This window comes from Bidens hawaiensis, unplaced genomic scaffold, assembly GCF_021521415.1.
Source record: "Bidens hawaiensis isolate Kalapana, Puna unplaced genomic scaffold, B.hawaiensis_p1.1 tig00019197_1, whole genome shotgun sequence".
Lineage (NCBI taxonomy): Eukaryota > Viridiplantae > Streptophyta > Magnoliopsida > Asterales > Asteraceae > Bidens > Bidens hawaiensis.
The window spans coordinates 36,648-59,218 of record NW_027492908.1 but is presented as its reverse complement, the minus strand read 5'-3'; the positions used below and the strand labels follow the sequence as shown (position 1 = coordinate 59,218).

The following is a 22,571-nucleotide window of genomic DNA, read 5'->3' as shown; positions in this document are numbered from 1 at the left end:
GTATTTTTATTAAAAACAATATGTAAATTTAATGTTTAAACTCAATTACATAACCAATAGTTTGGTGTAGTGGCAAATGGGTATTACTCCCAACCAAAATATTATGGGTTCTAGTCTCATTTGAGGCATAATTAATCTAATTTTTATACAAAAGTTTTATTAAATAACCCAAATTATAACCAAGTAAACCCATATAAAAATTGAATTGTATAAACCTTGACTGGACTGACCACCACGATGGCGGCGGCGGCGGCGGGGGGGGGGGGGGGGGGGGGGGGTCCAGGGAGACACCTCGCGTGAGGGGTGCCAGGTGTCTGCCATGTCGGACAAGTGGGCGTTATACCAGTTAGCCTAAACACATCTCAGAAAATTGTTGCCACTAATCTCACGTTTCACAATGTTTGTTTTCATTGGACTATAGTATAAAAAGTATAATAAACAGAAAATTGTTGTCACCGATCCCACGTTTCACAAGTATACAAATATAATAAACAATTATAAGTGGTGAATAGTACTAAATGTTGTATTAGTTACTACAAAGCGATTACAATAAAGTGGCATGCAGATGGGCAACAAGATGCGCCGCAACCCCCTTTTGAATAACAAAGCCAATCCTACTAAAAACGACCTTTGGGACCTAGGAGTTGAAGAGGTTCCGTGTACGACACGCTGAACCCTACTCAAAAAATTCACAGCTTCTGGGCCAGAACACCAAACGTATCAAAAGCAAATGGGAGAAAGATATGTTGATTCTTTAAACAAGCTTTCTCATGTTTAACAACTTTGCCCGATTCAGCCTTCAACGCAGCCTGGCCCACAACAAACTCACGGTTCCTGAGCCCAACAAGAGGAGACACTTCTGTAAGATCCACACAGGAGTGTTTTCCCTGTCCACCTGAACACAAGAATATCAGCTGGTCGTAAAGTAGACCTCCCTTCAAGAGGATCCGTGAGAAAGTTAAAAGGGGCTTCCTTTTTAGCAGAAACCCCTACTCGTTTAAGTACATCACACAGAACATCCCTAACAATATCATGTCTGTATTTAAAGCCAGGGGATTTTTTGCAATGCATCGCATGGTCTCCAAAAGAATCCAAACAGACCTTGCGACAAATTAGGCAAGGCTCATCAGTCGGGAACATAGGGATCATTAACCGGTACTTAAAAATATCCCGATACTCCAAACCCGACATATGTTGGCCCAATCCTTCAATGGGGATAGCCGTTAGAAAATCCTCAGCCCGAGGATCACGAAGGCATTCAAATACCGCCTTTTGGCGAGGGGATAGAACAAACTTCACTTCTAAACTATGAACGATTCCACTAAATAAGGCACTCACCACAACATGTTGAGATTTAGGGGTGGCAGTGTCCTTATTAGAGAACCCGCTAAGATCAAAATCTGGAAGTAAAGTACGTAAGCGATCCATCGCACACCTATAATCAGAGTCCAACCCATAAATATCACAACCACGAAGAATATGGTCTTGCAAACACCACGATTGTGCTCTCGAAGCAACAAAAGCATATGAAGATACATCATCGGCCGAACATAGACCCAACCCCTCAAAAACTGGTAGGTAGTGATGCCAACCTCCATTGGAGATCCTCGAAGAAAGGACCCCCACAAACCACGAGGTCCTCAATCGCCATTCGAAGACCATTATCAAATATAGAAACAGCTTCCCCCATATTCATAGGTTGGCACATTCTCAAACCCAACAAAATTTTTGCGATTCCCATACATGAGCGAAGCAAAAGAAGCTTGCATTGAGGATCCCGAAGTCTTGGGAGCAGTGGCGAAACTTGAACATATCCATGGGGGGGGGGGGGGCGAAAACCTTAGATTAAACATAAGCTCAAACACATAAAAAAAATTAAAAACGCCAACTTTTTTACACGACATAAAGATTATCTATCCAAGAAAAAAAAAACAGTTTTTAAAAATAAACGCCAAAAAAAAACATATGACATTTTGTTGCGGGATAAAACTTTCCAATATTAAGGCTTATTCATTAAACTAGTATATATACATCATACTCAAACTAATGAAATAATTAATAATGAAGTAAATGATAATAATACAAATTGAAAATCAAACTTTAGAGTTTGGAGCCACTTATTTTATCATTTTATAATATGAAAAGGGGCTAGATGGATAATCGTGTCAGTGTGTATGTTCAACTTTTCAGTTTACACCTATCCATTATATCATTTTCAAGAATATAGTAAGTCATTTTTTTCTTCCTATCTTTCTTTCATATCATGACAGGAAAAAAACAACACAGAAACTTCTAAATTGAAATAACTTAAGCTGTAAAACCCATTGATACACCCAAAGTCGGGGGGGGGGGGGGGGGCATGTTGATCAGTTCTTCATGTACGTAATATAAAACATGATAAATATTAAACCTATGAACCTGTTATAGCATGAAGAGTAGTAACCGCAGCAGGGTATGATGTAGTCGACATGCTTGTTATCTTGATCGAGTTCCCCTTTAGGATGTATAGTTAAGGATGGTTAGGGTTCTTGAGAGGAACCCGATTTAGAAAAGAGTGGAGACACATGATTTACTTATGTGTGTGAGATTAGATTATGATGTTAGTTTATTCTCTCTATATGTATACCCAAGGGGAAACCCTTTATTAGCTATTAAGAGTAATATGACCCATTAACAATTACCAAGCTAATATATAATAAGGTATAATTAATTATTTTGATCTATTATTATATAAATGATAATGATGGCCATATAAATAAATATATAAAAAATATTTATTCTTACATTCTCCCACTTGGCCGAGTAATCATTTATTATGAGTATTAGATAAGCCTGATCAGGAGTTAACACCCATTTTAGCTTTAAACTTGAACTGGAGCAGAGAAATACAGTCATTAAATTGAACATCAGCTCAAGACCCCCATTAATCATACTGCAGTCCTTATTTAAAACCTAAGTAGTTATGATCAAAATTTTCAAGTATGCCCTTCAGAACGTTTGATTTATATATTAATTCGTCAATATGTCATTATGCATGTAGAACATATTAAGAGACGTACAAAATCAAAACCGATGAGGAAATTTAATAGTTAATCATTCATAGTATGATATGCAGTTGCGCATAGTCATCAATACCCGTCATTATTATAAGCGCCTTCATAATATTTATGGGTGAGACTTTTATTTATCGGATCCTTAAGCATATCATGAATGTATTCGATACAAAAATTTAGATTCCTCAAATCGTTCATAAACGAATAATTAATTTCATATCAAAGTTTAATGCAGCACCTCTCAAATTGTTACTGTTTAAGAAAACATGGTAGCTGACTTTATCACAATAAGTCTTCAATATATAATTTATATGGAGTTTAATAAAAACTTATGAGTCCAATAATAAATGTTCAACAACATTTATTGACAACAACGTTGCAATTAATCAATATATTATGTCGTTATGACTTAGGTTGTTGTTATCAGTTCATTATGACTCCTCCATGAGATAGATTTGTCTAGTGACATAAGAATATATCCCGAAAATTACATTTTCTTATATTTGAATATGACAAAATTTAGAGTAATCTACCGGTTTGAATTCTCACTTCTTCTTTTATATTAAGTCTTTCGTTTCTTTTAAAGATATCTTAGTACTCTTTTAGATGCTTCACATTAATCTAGACATATCTAGTGTGTTGCGATTTTGAGTAATATCTAAACGAGTATAGACTTGAACTTATATAAGGCTTCTACTTAATGAAGCATAAGGAAATAATCTATGTGTTCCTATTATCCTCTAAAGTAGAGCAATAGTGTTTGTTACATGTGTAAGGAATATCTCTGAGATCTATAATATCAAAGTATGTGTGAAAATACTTTGACTCATGCAACATATACTTGTTAGAAGAATGTCATCTATATAAGGACAAGTTTGTTTTTAGTTGCTCCCACTCATCTTGAGGTAGGTACATTAATCCACTTGGTTTTTGATGAAAATAATTGTATAAATATTTTATCAAATTTTGATGTTTGCATTAACCCATACATAGATTTTATTGACTTATAGATTAAATGTTCATTAACCTTCAGTTTATAACATTTAGGTTGTTTTATGAGCATGTAGATATATAAGTCAGTTATTAGGGAAAGATTTTTTAATGTTCTTCTAACGTAGCTCTTTAACTATTATAAGCTACTTGAACAGTGATGATCCTCAAATAAATGTTTTATAATATAGGTTATAAGATTCTTTGATGATTTATTCCCTTTTGAATCTAACCTTTAATAATCAATTATGCTTCTTAGTGTCTTAACGTTTGTGTTAGGATTTCGTTTAGTTATGAACACCTTTTAGGTGATTCAATCAAATCTCAAAACGTTAGCGACTTATGGAGTCAATTATGATTGATGATAATGGTTTAATTATAAGGGTTATGATCATTAAACTTTCCAACATCCAATTCAACTTTAGTTAGGGAGGTTACATAAGCATCAAATTTAGTAGGTTTGAAAACCTAGATGGCCTCCTAAGTTGATTATTGGGTAATTTTAAAAGTCTCAGTTTTATGGATTAGCTCTTAGTTAGGTTGCTATCATTTTCAGGATTCTAAGTGTGTAAGAGTTGGTGCAGTATGGTGTACAAGAGGTGTAATTGGTGTTAAATTTGGAGTAAAATTTAATGACTCTCTTCCCCCCGCCTCTTGTACTTTTAACAAGTCATTATAAGGACTTTCACCGCTCCCACTGACTTTAAAAACCTTTAGAAAATTAGCATGCTTATGGTCAATATTTAAAGACCAATAAATTCTAACAGAAAACGAGTTAATGATGTAAGTCGTCGTACTTTCTCTTGTGAGGATTATTTCAGTAAGAAATAGGAGTATGCCCACATTTAAGAAATATCGAAACTTTTGTAAGAGTAGTAGTAAATTCTACAGAGATAAGTTTTGATGAAATAGTATTGTGATGGAGCAGTGTCTTGTACAAGAGGTGTAATTAAGACAATATCAAGTTTTCACTCCTCCACCTCTTGCAAATCTTGTAAGTTATGATTGTGACACTTAAGGCTCCCACTGATCTTTAATATCTCTAGGAAAATACAAGAGAAGTTTCAATGATGTACATGACGTGGGAATCCATCATATATATGTTAGAATTGATTTGATTCCATTAACGTTCAGATGTCATAATAAACTTAAAGGACATATTTTATTGAAATCGTATTAAGTATATATGAACGGATCTCTTTAAGACCGCGGACCATAGAATACTGATTAGATACAAGTAAATAGCATTTTAAATGATAAAAGAATTATGTCTGAATATTCCGTTTGAATAAGTTTCACAAATGTCAGTGAAATATAACTTATGGTGGACCCATACTTATTCCTTAAGCCAAGTAATTTTTAGGGCATTTAACACATGATTTAAAATCACTAAGAATGAGATTATATGAAAAATCACCCTCATCAACCATGTCATGATTTCTCATGAAATTTGGTTTTAATTGATGAATTTTATATGTCTCATTTGTCTTTTGTTACATTTTTATTTGTATGATAACAAAAGTTGTGAAAATATATAGTATCATCTAGTTGTATTTTATAAATGTTTCAATCCAAATATTGATAACAAATCATATAAGAGTTTAAGATAATAGTGATTTTATGTTGGTTATGCAAACCTTAAAACTGACATAATGTAGCTTAAGTATTGATACTAAATTCTGATTAATCTCCAGAATATTTAAGGTATCATAAAGCGTAATTTGAAGACAGTTTATCATGGTTCTAATAACCTTAACATGTAAATTTGTCACTAACCCTCATGTTAGTTATTTGTTGATTTTTGGGTAAACATATAGAACTAGACTCAACCAATCATGTGCTAATGAGAATATTTGGTTAGCAGACTTAAATATCATTAATATATAACTATCAATTTTAGCCAGTTGTTCTTTTGAATTATGGATAATCTTGTAATGCATATGCCTAATCTAATGGCATATTTTTGCAATGAGACTTCTCCTTAGATAACTTAAAGCTGGAAGTAATACTTGTATTTTGTTTATGAACCTTAGAATAATCCTCTTTTAGGTTTTAGTGGTAGTGAGTTGAATAACATCTTATTTTCCAGTACCGGATGCTTCTTTTCTTGTACATATGTTGCAGATCAACACACTTATTTTCCTTTGGTACTTCTGAGTATTATAGTTGATTTTTAAGGCACCAAATTGTACTATTGAAAATTTGATTATGCAATGTACTAGAATATTGCACTTAATATCATGTGTGAGCCCTTAATTTTATGGGTCATGATTGTACATTATGATATATTCAATAATACCATCTAACCTTATAGTTAGAATTCTTAAGGAGTGCATGAATCTTGGGAGTTATTTTGATTAGTCTTAGGAAAAACTAAATCTATAATAACTCTAGTGATAGCATTTATTTATATAAGTTCTTGATTATCATTATCGTAATAGACATTATGATTGACTCATTCCATTTGTTAGGCTCTAGTTTTCAATGGAATAATTGTTATTAGAAAGAGCAGTAGGATAGTCATATCATGTCTTAATGGATAATTAAAATTGAGAAGAGCTAAATGTTATTAAAACTCTTTTTGAAACAAAATTTAATTGTGTTTTGAGATTAGAGTGGATGATTTGGATGAGATAGCTATTTATAGAAGAAAATTATAGTGAGTAATGTTATGGGATATTAAGATAATACATATTTAAATTTATGATCATTAGATTAATGAAGGATCATTAATGTGAGGATCATTATATTTTATTGAAGATGTGATATGTCTATTATTAACATCAAACTAATAGACTATAATTAAAAGTTCTACTTAAACAAAAAATAAATCACCTTTGGGCAGAATTTAATTTTATTTAAGTATGTGTGCAAAATAATTGTAACACATCACCTTTGGGCAGAAGTGAGACAATTATTTTAATTATGCACAGGCTAGTTTTTCTAGATAAAAATGTAACACATCACCTTTGGGCAGAAGTGATACATCAAAATTCACTCAAATTAAGCTTTTTACGTTTTGTAAAGTTTTATAAGATTTAATTATTTACAAAACATTTAATTAGGTTTAGTTTATGGGAATATTAGAGTTCTCGTGAAATTAGTTATCAAGACTTTTGAGTTCTTGGGAATTATGAGTTCTCGGGAATTTTAGTGAGCCCGACTTTTAGTGGGTTTTCGGGATTATGAGAGTTTTCGGGTTTTATAAGGTCATCGTGATTTTGGTAAACCAAAACCATTTTAGAAAAACCGAAATTTAATTTTAGATCTTTAACCCATAAATATTTTTAACTCTTAAATTATTTTTTTCCCATTAATTATTTTTAAATCCCATAAACTAATTTATGATAAAGATGGAATTCGAATTTTAATGGATTATCTTGTTTCCAAATTTAAAAGATTTGATTTAATTATCTTATATTTTGAAATCTTTTATTAATAAAACTATATAATGTTTCAAAATTTTTAATAGATAAAAATCAATCAAAATTGGAAACAACATATTTTATTCCTACGATTCATCCAAAATAAGGGCGATTCTTCGGTTTTTATGATGAACACGAAGAACATCTTCGAATAATCTTTAGTCAATTTTCTCTGGAATCGAAATCTTAAACATATTTTTAACAGATTTAGAATATATTAGAGTTTTTTAAATATGAATTTTAGCAATTATAACCAGTTTTCTTAACAAATATGAAAATCGGAAAAATTAGGGTTTTAATCAAAATTTATGTTCTTCGATTTTAATTCCAGATTTAGGGAAAAACATGAAGAACTGATTAATCAACATCACTCTGATGCCACATGTTGATCAGTTCTTCATGTAGGTAATATAAAACATGATAAATATTAAACCTATGAACCTTTTACAGCATGAAGAGTAGTAACCGCAGCAGGGTATGATGTAGTCGACATGCTTGTCATCTTGATCGAGTTCCCCTTTAGGATGTATAGTTAAGGATGGTTAGGGTTCTTGAGAGGAACCCAGTTTAGAAAAGAGAGGAGACACATGATTTACTTATGTGTGTGAGATTAGGTTATGATGTTAATTTATTCTCTCTATATATACACCCAAGGGGAAACCCTTTATTAGCTATTAAGAGTAATATGGCCCATCAACAATTACCAAGCTAATATATAATAAGTTATAATTAATTATTTTGATCTATTATTATATAAATGATAATGATGGCCATATAAATAAATATATAAAAAAACTACATAAAACCCATCCATTCCACCTAACTCTTCAACCTAAAAACCATTCTCACCATCTTCAACCTAGCCTCAACCTACCACTATCAAAAATTCGGCCACCACCAACACCCTCTTCTTCAGTGCCGGCCCTTGGGAATGGTTGGGTGGTCGACTGTCACAAGCCCGACACCACGCTAGGCTCTAAATTTTAAAATATATATATCCATATATATGTATTTTTATTAAAAACAATATGTATATTTAATGTTTAAACTCAATTACATAACCACTAGTTTGGTGTAGTGGTAAATGGGTATTACTCCCAACCAAAATATTATGGGTTCTAGTCTCATTTGAGGCATAATTAATCTAATTTTTATACAAAAGTTTTATTAAATAACCCAAATTATAACCAAGAACCCATATAAAAATTGAGTTGTATAAACCTTGACTGGACTGACCACCACGATGGTGGTGGCGGGGGTGGGGGGGGGGGGTCCAGGGAGACACCTCGCGTGAGGGGTGCCAGGTGGCTGCCATGTCGGATCAGTGGGCGTTATACCGGTTAGCCTAATAAACACATTTCATAAAATTGTTGCCACTAATCCCACGTTTCACAATGTTTGTTTTCATTGGACTTTAGTATAAAAAGTATAATAAACAGAAAATTGTTGTCACCGATCCCACGTTTCACAAGTATACAAATATAATAAACAATTATAAGTGGTAAAATAGTACTAAATGTTGTATTAGTTACAACAAAGCTATTACAATAAAGTGGCATGCAGATGGGCAACAAGATGCGCCGCAACCCCCTTTTGAATAGTAAAGCCAATCCTACTAAAAACAACCTTTGGGACCTAGGAGTTGAAGAGGTTCCGTGTACGACACGCTGAACCCTACTCAAAAAATTCACATCTTCTGGGCCAGAAAACCAAAAGTATCAAAAGCAAATGGGAGAAAGATTTGTTGATTCTCTAAACAAGCTTTCTCATGTTTAACAACTTTGCCCGATTCAGCCTTCAACGCAGCCTGGCCCACAACAAACCCACCGTTCCTGAGCCCAAAAAGAGGAGACACTCCTGTAAGATCCACACAAGAGTGTTTTCCCTGTCCACCCGAACACAAGAATATCAGCTGGTCGTAAAGTAGACCTCCCTTCAAGAGGATCCGTGAGAAAGTTAAAAGGGGCTTCCTTTTTAGCAGAAACCCCTACTCATTTAAGAACATCACACAGAACATCCCTAACAATATCATGTCTGTATTTAAAGCCAGGGAATTTTTTGCAATGCATCGCATGGTCTTCAAAAGAATCCAAACAAACCTTGCGACAAATTAGGCAAGGCTCATCAGTCGGGAACATAGGGATCATTAACCGGTACTTAAAAATATCCCGATACTCCAAACCCGACATATGTTGGCCCAATCCTTCAATGGGGATAGCCGTTAGAAAATCCTTAGCCCGAGGATCACGAAGGCATTCAAATACCGCCTTTTAGCGAGGGGATAGAACAAACTTCACTTCTAAACTATGAACGATTCCACTAAATAAGGCACTCACCACAACATGTTGAGATTTAGGGGTGGCAGTGTCCTTATTAGAGAACCCGCTAAGATCAAAATCTGGAAGTAAAGTACGTAAACGATCCATCGCACACCCATAATCAGAGTCCAACCCATAAATATCACAACCTCGAAGAATATGGTCTTGCAAACACTACGATTGTGCTCTCGAAGCAACAAAAGCATATGTAGATACATCATCGGCCAAACATAGACCCAACCCCTCCAAAACGGGTAGGTAGTGATGCCAACCTCCATTGGAGATCCTCGAAGAACGGACCCCCACAAACCACGATGTCCTCAATCGCCATTCGAAGGCCATTGTCAAATATAGAAACAGCTTCCCCCACATTCATAGGTTGGCACATTCTCAAACCGAACAAAAGTTTTGCGACTCCCATACATGAGCGAAGCAAAAGAAGCTTGCATTGAGGATCCCAAAGTCTTGGGAGCAGTGGCGGAACTTGAACATATCCATAGGGGAGGGGGGGGGGCGAAAACCTTAGATTAAACATAAGCTCAAACACATAAAAAAAATTAAAAACGCCAACTTTTTTACACTACATAAAGATTATCTATCCAAGAAAAAAAAAACAGTTTTTAAAAATAAACGCAAAAATAAAAAACATATGACATTTTGTTGCGGGATAAAACTTTCCAATAGTAAGGCTTATTCATTAAACTAGTATATATACATCATACTCAAACTAATGAAATAATTAATAATGAAGTAAATGATAATAATACAAATTGAAAATCAAACTTTAGAGTTTGGAGCCACTCATTTTATCATTTTATAATATGAAAAGGGGTTAGATGGATAATTGTGTGAGTGTGTATGTTCAACTTTTCAGTTTACACCTATCCATTATATCATTTTCAAGAATATAGTAAGTCATTTTTTTCTTCCTATCTTTCTTTCATATCATGACAGGAAAAAAACAACACAAAAACTTCTAAATTATAATAACTTAAGCTGTAAAACCATTGATACACCCAAAGTCGCGGGGGGGGGGGGGGGGGGGGGGCACAGTCCCTCCCCGCCCCATATATGTTCCGCCCATGCTTGGGAGACAGCTCATCTGTTTCAAATCGCTAGATGCCCTTTTCATAGCCAAACTGCTGATAAATCGCGCACCCCGACTTACAGCACCACCAAGGAGTTTCACACCCGGCACCGGCCTTCCAATCCCGCAAGGGAACAATCCCTCCTGCACCTTCACCCCATTGCATGTTGGCCAAAATAACTCTGTTTACTTAACGTTTAATTCAAGACCCAAACGAGGCCCCTCGGACCTGATAATATCTAATGCTTTGGCCACCTTTCTAGTGTCCCTGATAATCGTACCATCATCCAAGTACCAAGCATGAAATAGAAGCTTGCACCAATCTTTGATTTGGTGAACAAGTGGGTGCCAAACTAAGGCAAAAAGGAGAGGGCCAAGAGGGTCCCCCTGTTGAACCCCAGTGGTGGATTTAATGTAAGTATCACCCAGATATAACCTAGCCGACTGCCCATATAAAAAATCCACCCAAAGAGAAATGGAAGGACCTCGACTCCGGACCTCATGCTGAAGGGTCGTCCTATCGACTAAGTTGAAGGCATTAGAGAAATTAACAGTAAGCATAGCCAATGACCCATCCGAATAAAACTGATTTAGAAACATGTTCGCGCTATGGAGCACTGACTCTAGTTAACAAAATAATAATAACTCCATTAAGTTCTTTTCAAATTTCAAATTGATGTTTTAGGTATTTTGATTAGAAGAAGGATACGAGTCAATTGATGTAAATCTTATCTCAAAGCAGTGCTACAAACGACCGATTTATGTTAATTGAATGTTTAAACATCCAAATTGAAGCACGGTTTCAACATTTGGATGTGCCACAGAGACTCAGGCAAACATGTTAGTTGTAGTCATATGAGTTGGCTTGTCTAGGTCTCAATGAGCTTTAGTGGTATACCTCTAATAATGTTCATGTGGGTCTATACATAGAGGACATTGTGATTGTTTAGAGTTAGATCTTTAGAGTAGCACTATTGTAATTAAACCAATCAATTGATGAGCATTTGAGATTACTTTACGTTTTCGTGTTCTTGATTAGACCGAGTGTTATAGAGTCCCCCAATGGCGCCCTCACCCTCCACCTGATAGGGCTGCAGGCTTTGACGCTCCCCATTTGCCGTTAGTCTGGTGGCGCTCAAAAGGGCTCTACCGTTTTGGAGGTGATGTGTCAATTTATATGATTATATCTATAAGACAATATGAAAGCTCTAACTGAAAAGCAGACTCTTAATTAAATGTCAAATCATCCAAACACAAACCACCATATACAATTTTACCATTTCAACCATCAAGCTCATTAACTCACAAACACACACCTACACATATCATCTCAAAAAACCTTTAACGTCTAAGGCCTAAACACTGATAGCTAGCTAGCTAACCACTGACTGATTACAGGTCTAGTGACTAATATATTCCGGTTCCAAATCTACAACCAATATATTAAGTGCGCCCAATCATAACTAATGCTTGACAACAAGATAGTCACAATTACCAACAGATTTAACGACGATCATAGATGCTGGTAGAATCCCATGTGGCCCCGTGAGTTCTTCGATGCTCATAATTATTGTAATCCCCATAAGATCTACTCATATGAGAATATTGTGGTGCACCGGGTGGAACTGATATTTTAACAAACAATAATTCATCAAAAACCGTTACAATCTGATTAATGATCAAACTGTCAAACACAAATACATGGACAAACGAAACACTTTACCTAGTGTATGATGATGAGACGAAGAACTCAGGGAAACCTCAACATTTAACCTTGATTTGAAAGAACCGTTTGATGCAAGCATGGGTGGCGTTTGCGTGTTTGCTGCTGACTTGTCTTGCCCAGAAATCTATTTTTACATAATTCAAATGTTGAAAATAAATAACAAATAGAGGTAGGACTCATAGGAGTGCGCATGAAACCAAAACACTGATCTGTAACTGGAATAATCGAACTCAAAACAAAAACTGACAGTTTGGTTTTATGTTTTCATAAAAACCGAATTTTCTGTTTGGTTCGATTTTGCATGTAAATAAGACCGAAAAACCAAACTGAATTACATTTATGTATTTCCATTTTAACTTTGAATGATAAGTTATTTATAAGAAATTAAAAAATAGTGTAACCCATATATTTTAGTCCAGATGCATAATAACAATAATCATTAACTGAAAAAAGAAAAAGACATTTAGGCCCAAATTCATTGTTTTATATCAAAAGGCGGGCCAAATGGAGAAACCAAAAAAAACATGACCGAACCGAACCAAAACCGAACGATTTAAGAAAACCAACCCACTCGCACCCCTATGCAGAGGTGGCAATTTGACTCATTTACTTATGAACGGGTTCACTAGCATGTCAAACGAGTATGATAAAAAGTTTAGATTAAAATGAAACATGCCAAATTAATCAAACCGATCAAAAGTCACCCACCAGTGTCTTTCAAAGACACAAAATCTCCTTAATCATTTAATTCACTATATTATGTTGGCATTGTAGTCATCCTAGACACACAGATTATTTATTAAAAAAAGTTAATCCAAATAGATTAAGAAAAAAAGATAACTTACTCCAAATCTTAATGTTCGGTTGTAAAGAGTAACAAGTCCAATAAACAGCTTGACAGCATAATCAGCAATTTCTTTGCTTTCATATTCTGCAAAAGCAAAACCTTTTGGTTTATCGGTTTCTCTATCTCGGTGAATGTGCAAGTCAACCACCCGTCCAGCTTGAATAAGAATATCATATAAGACCCTATCAGTTACTCGCTCATCCAAATTACCTATATATAAAAATTAAACAACAGTTATAGTCAGATGAATAACCAATTAACGGGCACGCACCACAACACTACTTTCCTGAATTAAATTGGAAATAACACAAATGAATGAATGATCATATATATGAATATCAGTTTATGAAAAAGGTATCTTTATGCATACCCTTCAATTTCATCACACGCGATGAATCAAATTAATGGAAACAAGAACCATAAAAGGATTTGACTTGACAAGGAAATGCATCATCCTAATGGATTCGGTCCATACTACATAACATTTAATGACCATTTACAAGCCTGACAAAGCAGACAGCTCAGGTCAGCAAATGGGCCAAACTTTTCCGGAGTGCATCATGTGTGTGCGCGGTGCGGTTTTGTGCTAAAACCTAACTGAAAGCCAAAGTTTCGGTCTTTTATTTTTTCAAAACCATTCGGTTTCGGTTTTTGGGCTTTCAGGTTCAATTCGGTTTTTTCGTTTTTGCTAATCGGGCTAGTAATCTTCGAGCCAAAGGAATTTGACCCGTGATATATTGAAATTGGGCCTAATATTATTAAAATATTAATAATTAACAGAATATTGTACTTTTTGACCTGGAATATTAAAAGTTTATAAATAAAACTTACATTTAAAATGATTTAATCTCATCCAAATCAACAAAAATTAACCGTTTAAACATTAGAAATAAACAAATATCCAAGTTTATAAAACATAAACTATTTAACGAAATAGGAATTCAACAAATCAGTTTTTTCGGTTTTTCACAAAACACAAAACAAAACCAAAACCAATAGTTCTATTTTTACTAAAAATCAAAACAGAACCGTCAGTTTCTAAACCGGTTTGGTTTTACAGTTTTGTGCGCACCCCTACATCATGCCAGTTAATCAAGTAACTATAACCAATTGATTTGCTTATATTAGAGTGTATTGACCGATGGTTGACTTTAGTTAGGTTGTTACATAACTAAGAAAGCCTTGGAAAGTTATGGTTGTTAGATTATATACAGAGATAGATGTAATCTTGTTTCTGTAGTATTATTCAATTAACCTATAATAATCAATCATAATGAAAGCTTACTACTTTCTCTATCAAAACTCAGTTATTTATAGCTTGTTAGTTAACTTAACCGAATTTCAACCTACGTTCAATTACTAACAGACAGAGTCCAATATAAAATTGTGAAACATAAGGCGAATATCATCGTATAATTATATCGATTGAAATCGGGGGCTGTAAAGAAGTAAATACTCAAAATAGCACAATTAATTAACGAGCTAACTCATGAGTTGAGAGTAGATGTTTGAGCAAGAATGTAATCAGATTAATAATAATAATAATAATAATAATAATAATAATGAAAGAGTAAGGTTACCAATGTAAACTGTGCAGTTAGAGTTAGGGTTTGAAGACATGACTGCCTGCCAGCCGCAACAAAGAAAGAACGAAAGATGAACACACAAGAATGAATACAAGTCAAGTCAAAACTAGATACTGCTGCTGAATCTTATCATCCCAAGTAATTAACCATAATAATAATAATAATAATGATTTTATAGACAATGTTTTAGATATTTATATGTTGTTGCACTTCAATAAAGAAATTATATTTGTATTAATTTAATTTTCAGATTAATAATATGGATTTTAATAAGGAAATTCTCAAAATAACTATTTTTAACCAAACTTTTCCAATTCTAGCCCAAAATCAAACTACTTCCCGAAATAGCCTCCATATTACGTCGGATCAGACCGGAACATTACCTGATTCGACGGAATTTGTAGCCTATCACGACGCGCCACGTTGCCTGATATTCAGTCGGATCCGACGTTTTAAGGTTTTGGCCGACCAGTTAGCCGGAAAAACCGTCGGAGGAAAAGACAGTCGGATCCGACGGTTCAGTTCATGCTTCCATCAGATCCGACTTTTAATTTGTCCGACGAATCCTAGATTTTTCAATTCGGGGATTTTTTATTTTGAGTTCTATAGTGAAATTGAATACTATGATTGTGTTCCCCTCGAAAAACTAAGTGATTTTGCACTACTTATTTGCTTGATATTGTGAAGAAATAAGAAAGATGGAGATGGAGGTTGGTTATGGAGGTTTAGGGTTTGAGAGGTACAAGGATTCAGTCGGACCCACTAAATTTCAGTCGGATCCGACGGAATTTTAAGAAATTTTGTCGGATCCATTAAAAAGTTGACGTGTTGAGTGATTTTAAAAGTCCAAAAGTTCAGTCGGATCAGAAATGGTTTTAGTCGGATCCGACATAATTTTTTTTCTAGTTTGGGTGTTTTGTTTGGTCTTGAGCTATTTGTGGAAAAACGATTTTAATAACAAGGGGGTGTTTGGAATTCTTTATTTTTAACTCCTTATAACTTATCCATAAGTCATAAGTCACAACCTTGTGACTTGTGAAACTTTTCCAGTCACACATTAAGCAATCCCAAACACCTTTTTAACTTTTCAATAAGTTACAAGTTATAAGTTATAAGGAGGCAAAAATAAGGAATCTTAAACACCCCTTGACTGTTGCGTTTTGTGGTGGACTTTGGTTTCTATTGCATATATATATATATATATATATATATATATATGTATTGGTTCATTTCAGAAGTCTTTTACAGCGAGAAGTGATATTAACCAATCATGTATTTTATTTTAATGTTTTTTTTTTTAATTTATGTTAAAGGGTAAACTGGTCACATCATATATTTTTATATTTGGTATGTTTTAATAACCTGCGTATACCTCGTGTTCATCGATCATCACTTTCAATTTTTGATTTCACAATCCCAGATAACTAGGCTTTCAATAACCATCATCGCATATAGAGTCCAGATTGATTGTTGAAGATGACGTCCAATTCGTTTGTGATATTCAACAGGCGTATGATATGCCCAATATTATTCTTCCCTAAATCAGCCCTAAATCTTTATCGGTTCAGGAACATTAGGTTTTTCTTCTCGTTAATATTTACATCAGTTTCGATTTACCAATTTAATTTCGATTTTCCAATGTTTTCAAATTATCTGTGAGAATTGGAATTTAATTTATTATGGTTCAACAAAACTAATCGGATGATATTTCTGGTACCTGATGATGTTTTGAACTTATGATTTATAATTACTTACCATTTAATGTTTTTTTCTATTTAATTTTAGTATTAATTTGGATCAATGTTTGATGTATTGCAAGATGTATATGAATATTTGTTTTAATGAAAGATCAAAATCATTATCTTTTACATGCTTAACTGAATATCAGCCTTAAATGGGTCATTATTGTTATAAAAACTGTTTATTTTCCTTAACCTGTCATCCTTATCTCTTCATTTTTCATAGTAGATTCAATGGTCACAGGTAAATAATATCATGCTATTTTTTTTCTTATGAATTTGTATTTTCAATTTATCTGTTTGTTCTCAAATTATTAGGTGCAATGGACAATGATTCATCTTCACATATACCTCAGTCATGCATCATACCGACTAATAACTACGAAAGTAAGTTCCACATTTTCCTCAATTTAACAACTACACAAATTCACGTTAATCGCACAGTCCAAGTATTAGAAACCACATTTTGCTCACTTTATCAATCTATTTTCTATAAATCACAAAACAGTATTTGTTTCCTTAACCTATTATATCGTGGGTATATTTTGGCTTGATTCATTAATTTGTGTGTATTTATGCTCATACAGTTGTATGTAGGAGTCCTCTCTGTGTGTATGTACATTTTCTCAAATGTGTATAGTTTTTTTTGTGTGTATGTATGTTCATGCAGTTGTATGTATGGACTCATCTCTGTGTGTATCTACAATTTCTCAAACTTGTATGTTTTTTTTTGGGTATGTATGTTCATACAGTTGTATGTATGGACTCCTCTCTGTGTGTATCTACATTTTCTCAAATGCGTAGTTTTTTTTTGTGTGTATGTGGCCTACTATCTTGTTATATGCCTTTTATTTTGCTAGTGACATATCTTTATAAACATGTTAGTCATAATGGTATACAATTTCAAACACTAAGTATTTTATACAAATATAATGTTGCAATTAGCCCGATAATTTTTAAGTGCTAATAATACGCTGATTTTTAATGCTTTTTAAGTAGTAGCCATCTTCTTTCATTGATAGTATTCATATTTTTTCATTAATGATCTTTTAATGTCATTTTTGTTTGTATAATGATCTAGGTTTTACTAATTTTTAACAGTATCTAGTCATTTTAACGATACTCAAACCGTTTTTCCAGGAAATGATGATGTTCCCGAGATTCAAACCATTATCCCAGAAACTAATGAGACGTTACTCGGTCAGTCGAGTGTTCCACAAGTTGTTAGCCTTAAATGTAAGAATTAACCAAGTTTCATTACTTACACTTACTTTCATTATCATTTCTTATTATTATCCAATTATTAGTATATTGTTTGACTTGTTCATTTAGTATTACATGCAGAAAATGACCAACCAAACTACACATACGCATCTGATGGGACAAAATATTGGATTCCAAATGTTCCATCAGATGAAAAACCTTCAATCGGATTAAATTTTAAAACATGGGATGATTCTGCTATTATGTACAAGTCTTACGCATCCAAAGCTGGTTTTGACGTTAGGATCTCAACCTCAACACGGATAAAAGGTGCCATCTCCCATAGGTATATGGTATGTCGCAAATCCGGTAGCCCACGTTTCAAAGATGTCGATACCATGGACACCTCATCGTCATCTACCAAGCGACGCCACATGAATATAAAGGTCACCGGTTGCACTGCATGTATTAGACTTAAAGTTCCATCAACATCAGTCGGGTTCGAGATATATAATTTCATAGAGGGTCACAATCATGGCCTTGTCAGTGATTATAATATGGACCTAACCCGAGAACGAAGACAGCTACAGTTTACAGACAAGAAATTTATTCAAAATCTTCAAACTGCCGGTTTCGGTCCAACCGTTGCTCACCGTGTGCAATCATTCCTGAAGGGCGGCCAACACTTGGTCACAGGAACAAAGTCTGACTTTAAGAACCATGCTCGCAATGTTAGGTCTTGTGTAGCTGATGCGGATGCTCAAATGATTGTTGATAGGTTTGCCGACAACATGACTCATTTGGAGGATTTTTTTTTCCAATACAAAGCTGTTGACGGTCATCTAAGGTGAATATTCTGGTCTGACAACATATCTAGATGCAACTACACTATGTTTGGTGAAGTGTTAGCTTTCGATGCTATGTACGGAACAAACAGGTAACGATCGTGCGATTATCTTTTCCTGCAACACGCTTCATTAATTTTTCATATCCCTTACATTTGTGCACATGCATAATATGATTTTCGTCCCTTTCACAGGCGTGGATTGCCACAAGAAATGTGTTACCTTTGGTGCTGGCTTAATACATAATGAGACGATTGACTCTTACCACTGGTTACTAAACGTGTTCATAACAGCTCATGGCAAGCAGCCCAGGTTGGTCTTGACCGATCAGGATGCGGCTATGAAACAAGCCGTTTCAAGTATTTTGACCGAATCCACACATAGACTGTGCATGTGGCATGTTACAAATAAAATACCTGTTAAGGTAAGACTCTGGTTTTAATTCTACTTTTTTTTTCGCGTGTAACACTTTCAAACATATTACTGACTTGTGGTTTTTTTTGTTTAAGCTGAAGGGAGAAATTCAGGTTAATAAAGAAATCAGATGTCGTGTTAATAAGTTGGTTTGGAATGTGTTCATCAAGCCAGAGACCTTTGAATCTAGATGGCATGATTTGATTGACGAATTCAACTTAGACGAAAACAAATGGTTAAAAGACATGTTTGCTATTAGAGAAACTTGGGTCCCGACATATTTTAGAGAGCTTCCAATGTGTTGCCTAATGAAGACTACCTCCCAGTGTGAGAGTTCCAATTCACAGTTCAAAGTATATTCTAGCCTAGGCAACAATCTTGTTCAATTCATGAACTGTTTTGAAATGGCATTGAATGCTCAACGACACGTGCAACGCCAATTGCAAAATGATACGACAACAAAGACACCGTTGTTGGAGACCCCTTTGCCAATCGAGCGCCACGCATCATATGTTTACACTATAACTATTTTTAAAGAGGTTCAGAAAGAGATTACAAGGGGACTGTATCATTGTGCACGTACTCGTCTTGAGTCAAAAGACGGACTGAACATTCACTTTAATCACAAGGACAAATGAAATGGTTTTGTTGGTGAATTCAAGGTTCATGTTTCATCACGTATCACCACAGATTAAACTTATAGTTTAAATAATTTCATGTCATTAACATCTAACCCTTTTTTAACTTATTATGCAGGTTACTCACAATCTCAATGACAACACTTTTTCGTGTTCATGTAAGAGCTTCACTCGCATTGGCTACCTATGTAGACACGTTTTTAAAGTCTTCCAAATCGAGCTAATAGATGAAATCCCTAAAAAATACATCCCAACACGGTGGAGGAGTGACGTCCTACCATCGTCACTATTCAAGATTGAATCCAGATACGGGGTTCCTCTAGACGATAGGTCTATACTGAGGGAACAATTTTTGACTTTGACCAATCAGTGCGAGGACCGGGCACGAGGTAACACAGAACTTCTTCAGTCCTTGGTTGACCAAATGCATCAGATGAAGAATAAAATTTGGGAGAAAATTGCTTGCGAACCTTCATACAATAGCAACTCTGCCATAATCCATGATTTGATTGGTTACAAGATACCCGAAAAGGTCACCATACTTCCACCGACAAGGATTAGAAATAAGGGTTCCGGGTCTCGCAAGCGCAAGAAAGGTCCAGGGGAGATGGCCAAAAAGAAAAGCAAAAAACAAAAAAGGTTTTGCAAAAAATGTGACAAACATGTTCATGGTCACGACTCACGTAACCATAACAAAGTTATGCTCGAAAAAGAACGCAAGCGAAAGGAGCGTGAGCAACGGCGAAAAGACAGGATCCAGGCGAGAAAAGATAACGTAGCAAAGATGGACCAACAAGGTATGGAATATGTGGAAACCGACGAGCCCGTTTACACATCTGAAACGGACTCATCCAAAGAATCTGATGACAACAACGATACCGACTCGAGTTATGAAGACTAAAAGTCTGTTTTTTGTTTTTTTCTCTTTTCCATTTATATTTGAGAAACCAGAGTATTCGCCTGGAATAGATTTCTTTTTATATTAAACAATCGTTTTCACTAGACTTTCATATGTTTTACATGCCTTTGTGGACCCTTTGTTTGATTAGTTATGCACGTAGCCATTGGCAAATTATTGTTAACTATTATACGCCTATGTCTCGAAACCCACTGCTTCAATAACACATGTTGTTCACCTTGAATGGCAGAACCAGGGATCAATGTGTTTAACAATGACTACATACTTCCCTTTCGCAATTCTATATGTGTACCCGTATATCTACTAGTCTATAACTGATGAACAACTGCTTTAAAACTTCACGTCCGCTCTTATAAACAGATGTACCCATGTATGTCGAAATGTATATTCAACTCTGCCTGTGCATATAGCCACTTTAGCGGTTGGCGCCAATGCCTGCCCTTACATAACATATCCTACAACGGCTTTTACGCACATCCGAACACACGGGTTCACAAACGTGCACAGATAACCCTGTCAAACATCTGCATACATACTATTGGCCACGCGCGTTGACACTTGCGCGTATGCGCATACGCAGTGACATTGTACTTACGTATGCCCACATGCATGCACTTACATCCGTTGGTATGTATGTCCATACCATAACGTTCACGTCCGTACGCGTATACGTCGGTATCTATCAACGTACACATATCTCTTTGTTCGAACACATCATGGCCTTACTTATGTGTTATGACATCTCATTGTACTATGAACATACACATGCGCACGCGACTTGTTCTGTAGGCACCACTTTTTTATGCTGGTGTATGTGTAGGTTTCGTATGTACACAGGAGCGTATGTTAGCATACAACACGCACATGCACCGATTTTTAAACATTAACACACAACCAAGTTCACACACTGATGAAATCAGTCTCACTGGTTCGAATTATCTCATACATATTGCTATTTAACATCTGTCAGCTGGTGCGTCTTCACTTAACCTCATTATGGATTTATAGGATGTCTTAGAAGTATCTACTTATGTTGCGTCGGCGCCTACCCATTAACGCCAAACACATTAATCATACCGACGCTCCTCATGTAATACACATTCAGCTTTGTTTTAACACACAACACATGATCAATATTTAACCATTTTATGTCTACCTACATCCAATTCATTATCCCATCTGACCTATATTGCCTCATGTTTTTGACACGCATCCTTCTAATGCCAAACACATTAACAAAAACCGCTACGACTAGCATACAACATCACAACCCAATTACCTAAATCTAGCAAACACAAACCATATGCGCAAATTATTTTAACCACTAAGCAACTACATTTCAAATAACATACAAAATGTTGCAAACATAATAACTTCATTAGGTTACTTAAATCCGATTACATTAACCAAACACAAAAACCCAGCCATGTACAATGGCTGAAACAACACAAACGACTACTAATCAGACCAGATCCGTCTACGTAGCCCACAAAACATAGTTTAACTGTTTAACAAACATTAACTAACGACATAAAATCAAGAAAACATAAACACTTAAAACATAAAACCATTAAACTTAGCTAGTAGCCTTCAGTTTGTCATACTTTCATCGTTAATCACCGCTTCATCGGTAATCGGTTTATTCTTGTTTATGGCAGCTAGAAGGATCTTGGCTGTGTACTTTACCCTTAAGCCGAGTAACACCTTTTTAGACCTCAACGACCCATCACCTAGACCACATTTGCAGTTCACTCCACCCATGAACGTCTCCATATGCCTCA

General features: G+C 35.0%; 1 protein-coding gene and 1 pseudogene across 1 annotated transcript; one reads left to right on the top strand and one right to left on the bottom strand.

Annotated features, from left to right (window-relative positions):
- Positions 1-12,349: 12,349 nt before the first annotated feature.
- On the bottom strand, positions 12,350-15,162 carry LOC143557804 (spliceosome-associated protein 49-like). The gene is made up of 3 exons (XM_077046791.1): positions 15,027-15,162; positions 13,445-13,656; positions 12,350-12,723 (listed from the first exon to the last, which is right to left on the bottom strand). The coding sequence occupies exons 1-3, from the start codon at positions 15,064-15,066 to the stop codon at positions 12,553-12,555; spliced, it is 423 nt and encodes a 140-aa protein (XP_076902906.1). The 5' UTR covers positions 15,067-15,162; the 3' UTR covers positions 12,350-12,552.
- Positions 15,163-17,005: 1,843 nt separating this feature from the next.
- LOC143557808 (protein FAR1-RELATED SEQUENCE 5-like) lies at positions 17,006-22,329 on the top strand (annotated as a pseudogene).
- The last annotated feature ends 242 nt before the right edge of the window (positions 22,330-22,571 follow it).

Bases quoted from the DNA above. Each gene is read 5' to 3' on its own strand.
- LOC143557804 (XM_077046791.1), bottom strand. From the start codon at position 15,066: ATGTCTTCAAACCCTAACTCTAACTGCACAGTTTACATTG. The intron at 13,657-15,026 runs GTAACCTTACTC...TTTTATATATAG, and splicing joins TAACTGCACAGTTTACATTG to GTAATTTGGATGAGCGAGTA. The intron at 12,724-13,444 runs GTAAGTTATCTT...ATGTAAAAATAG, and splicing joins ACCGAACATTAAGATTTGGA to ATTTCTGGGCAAGACAAGTC.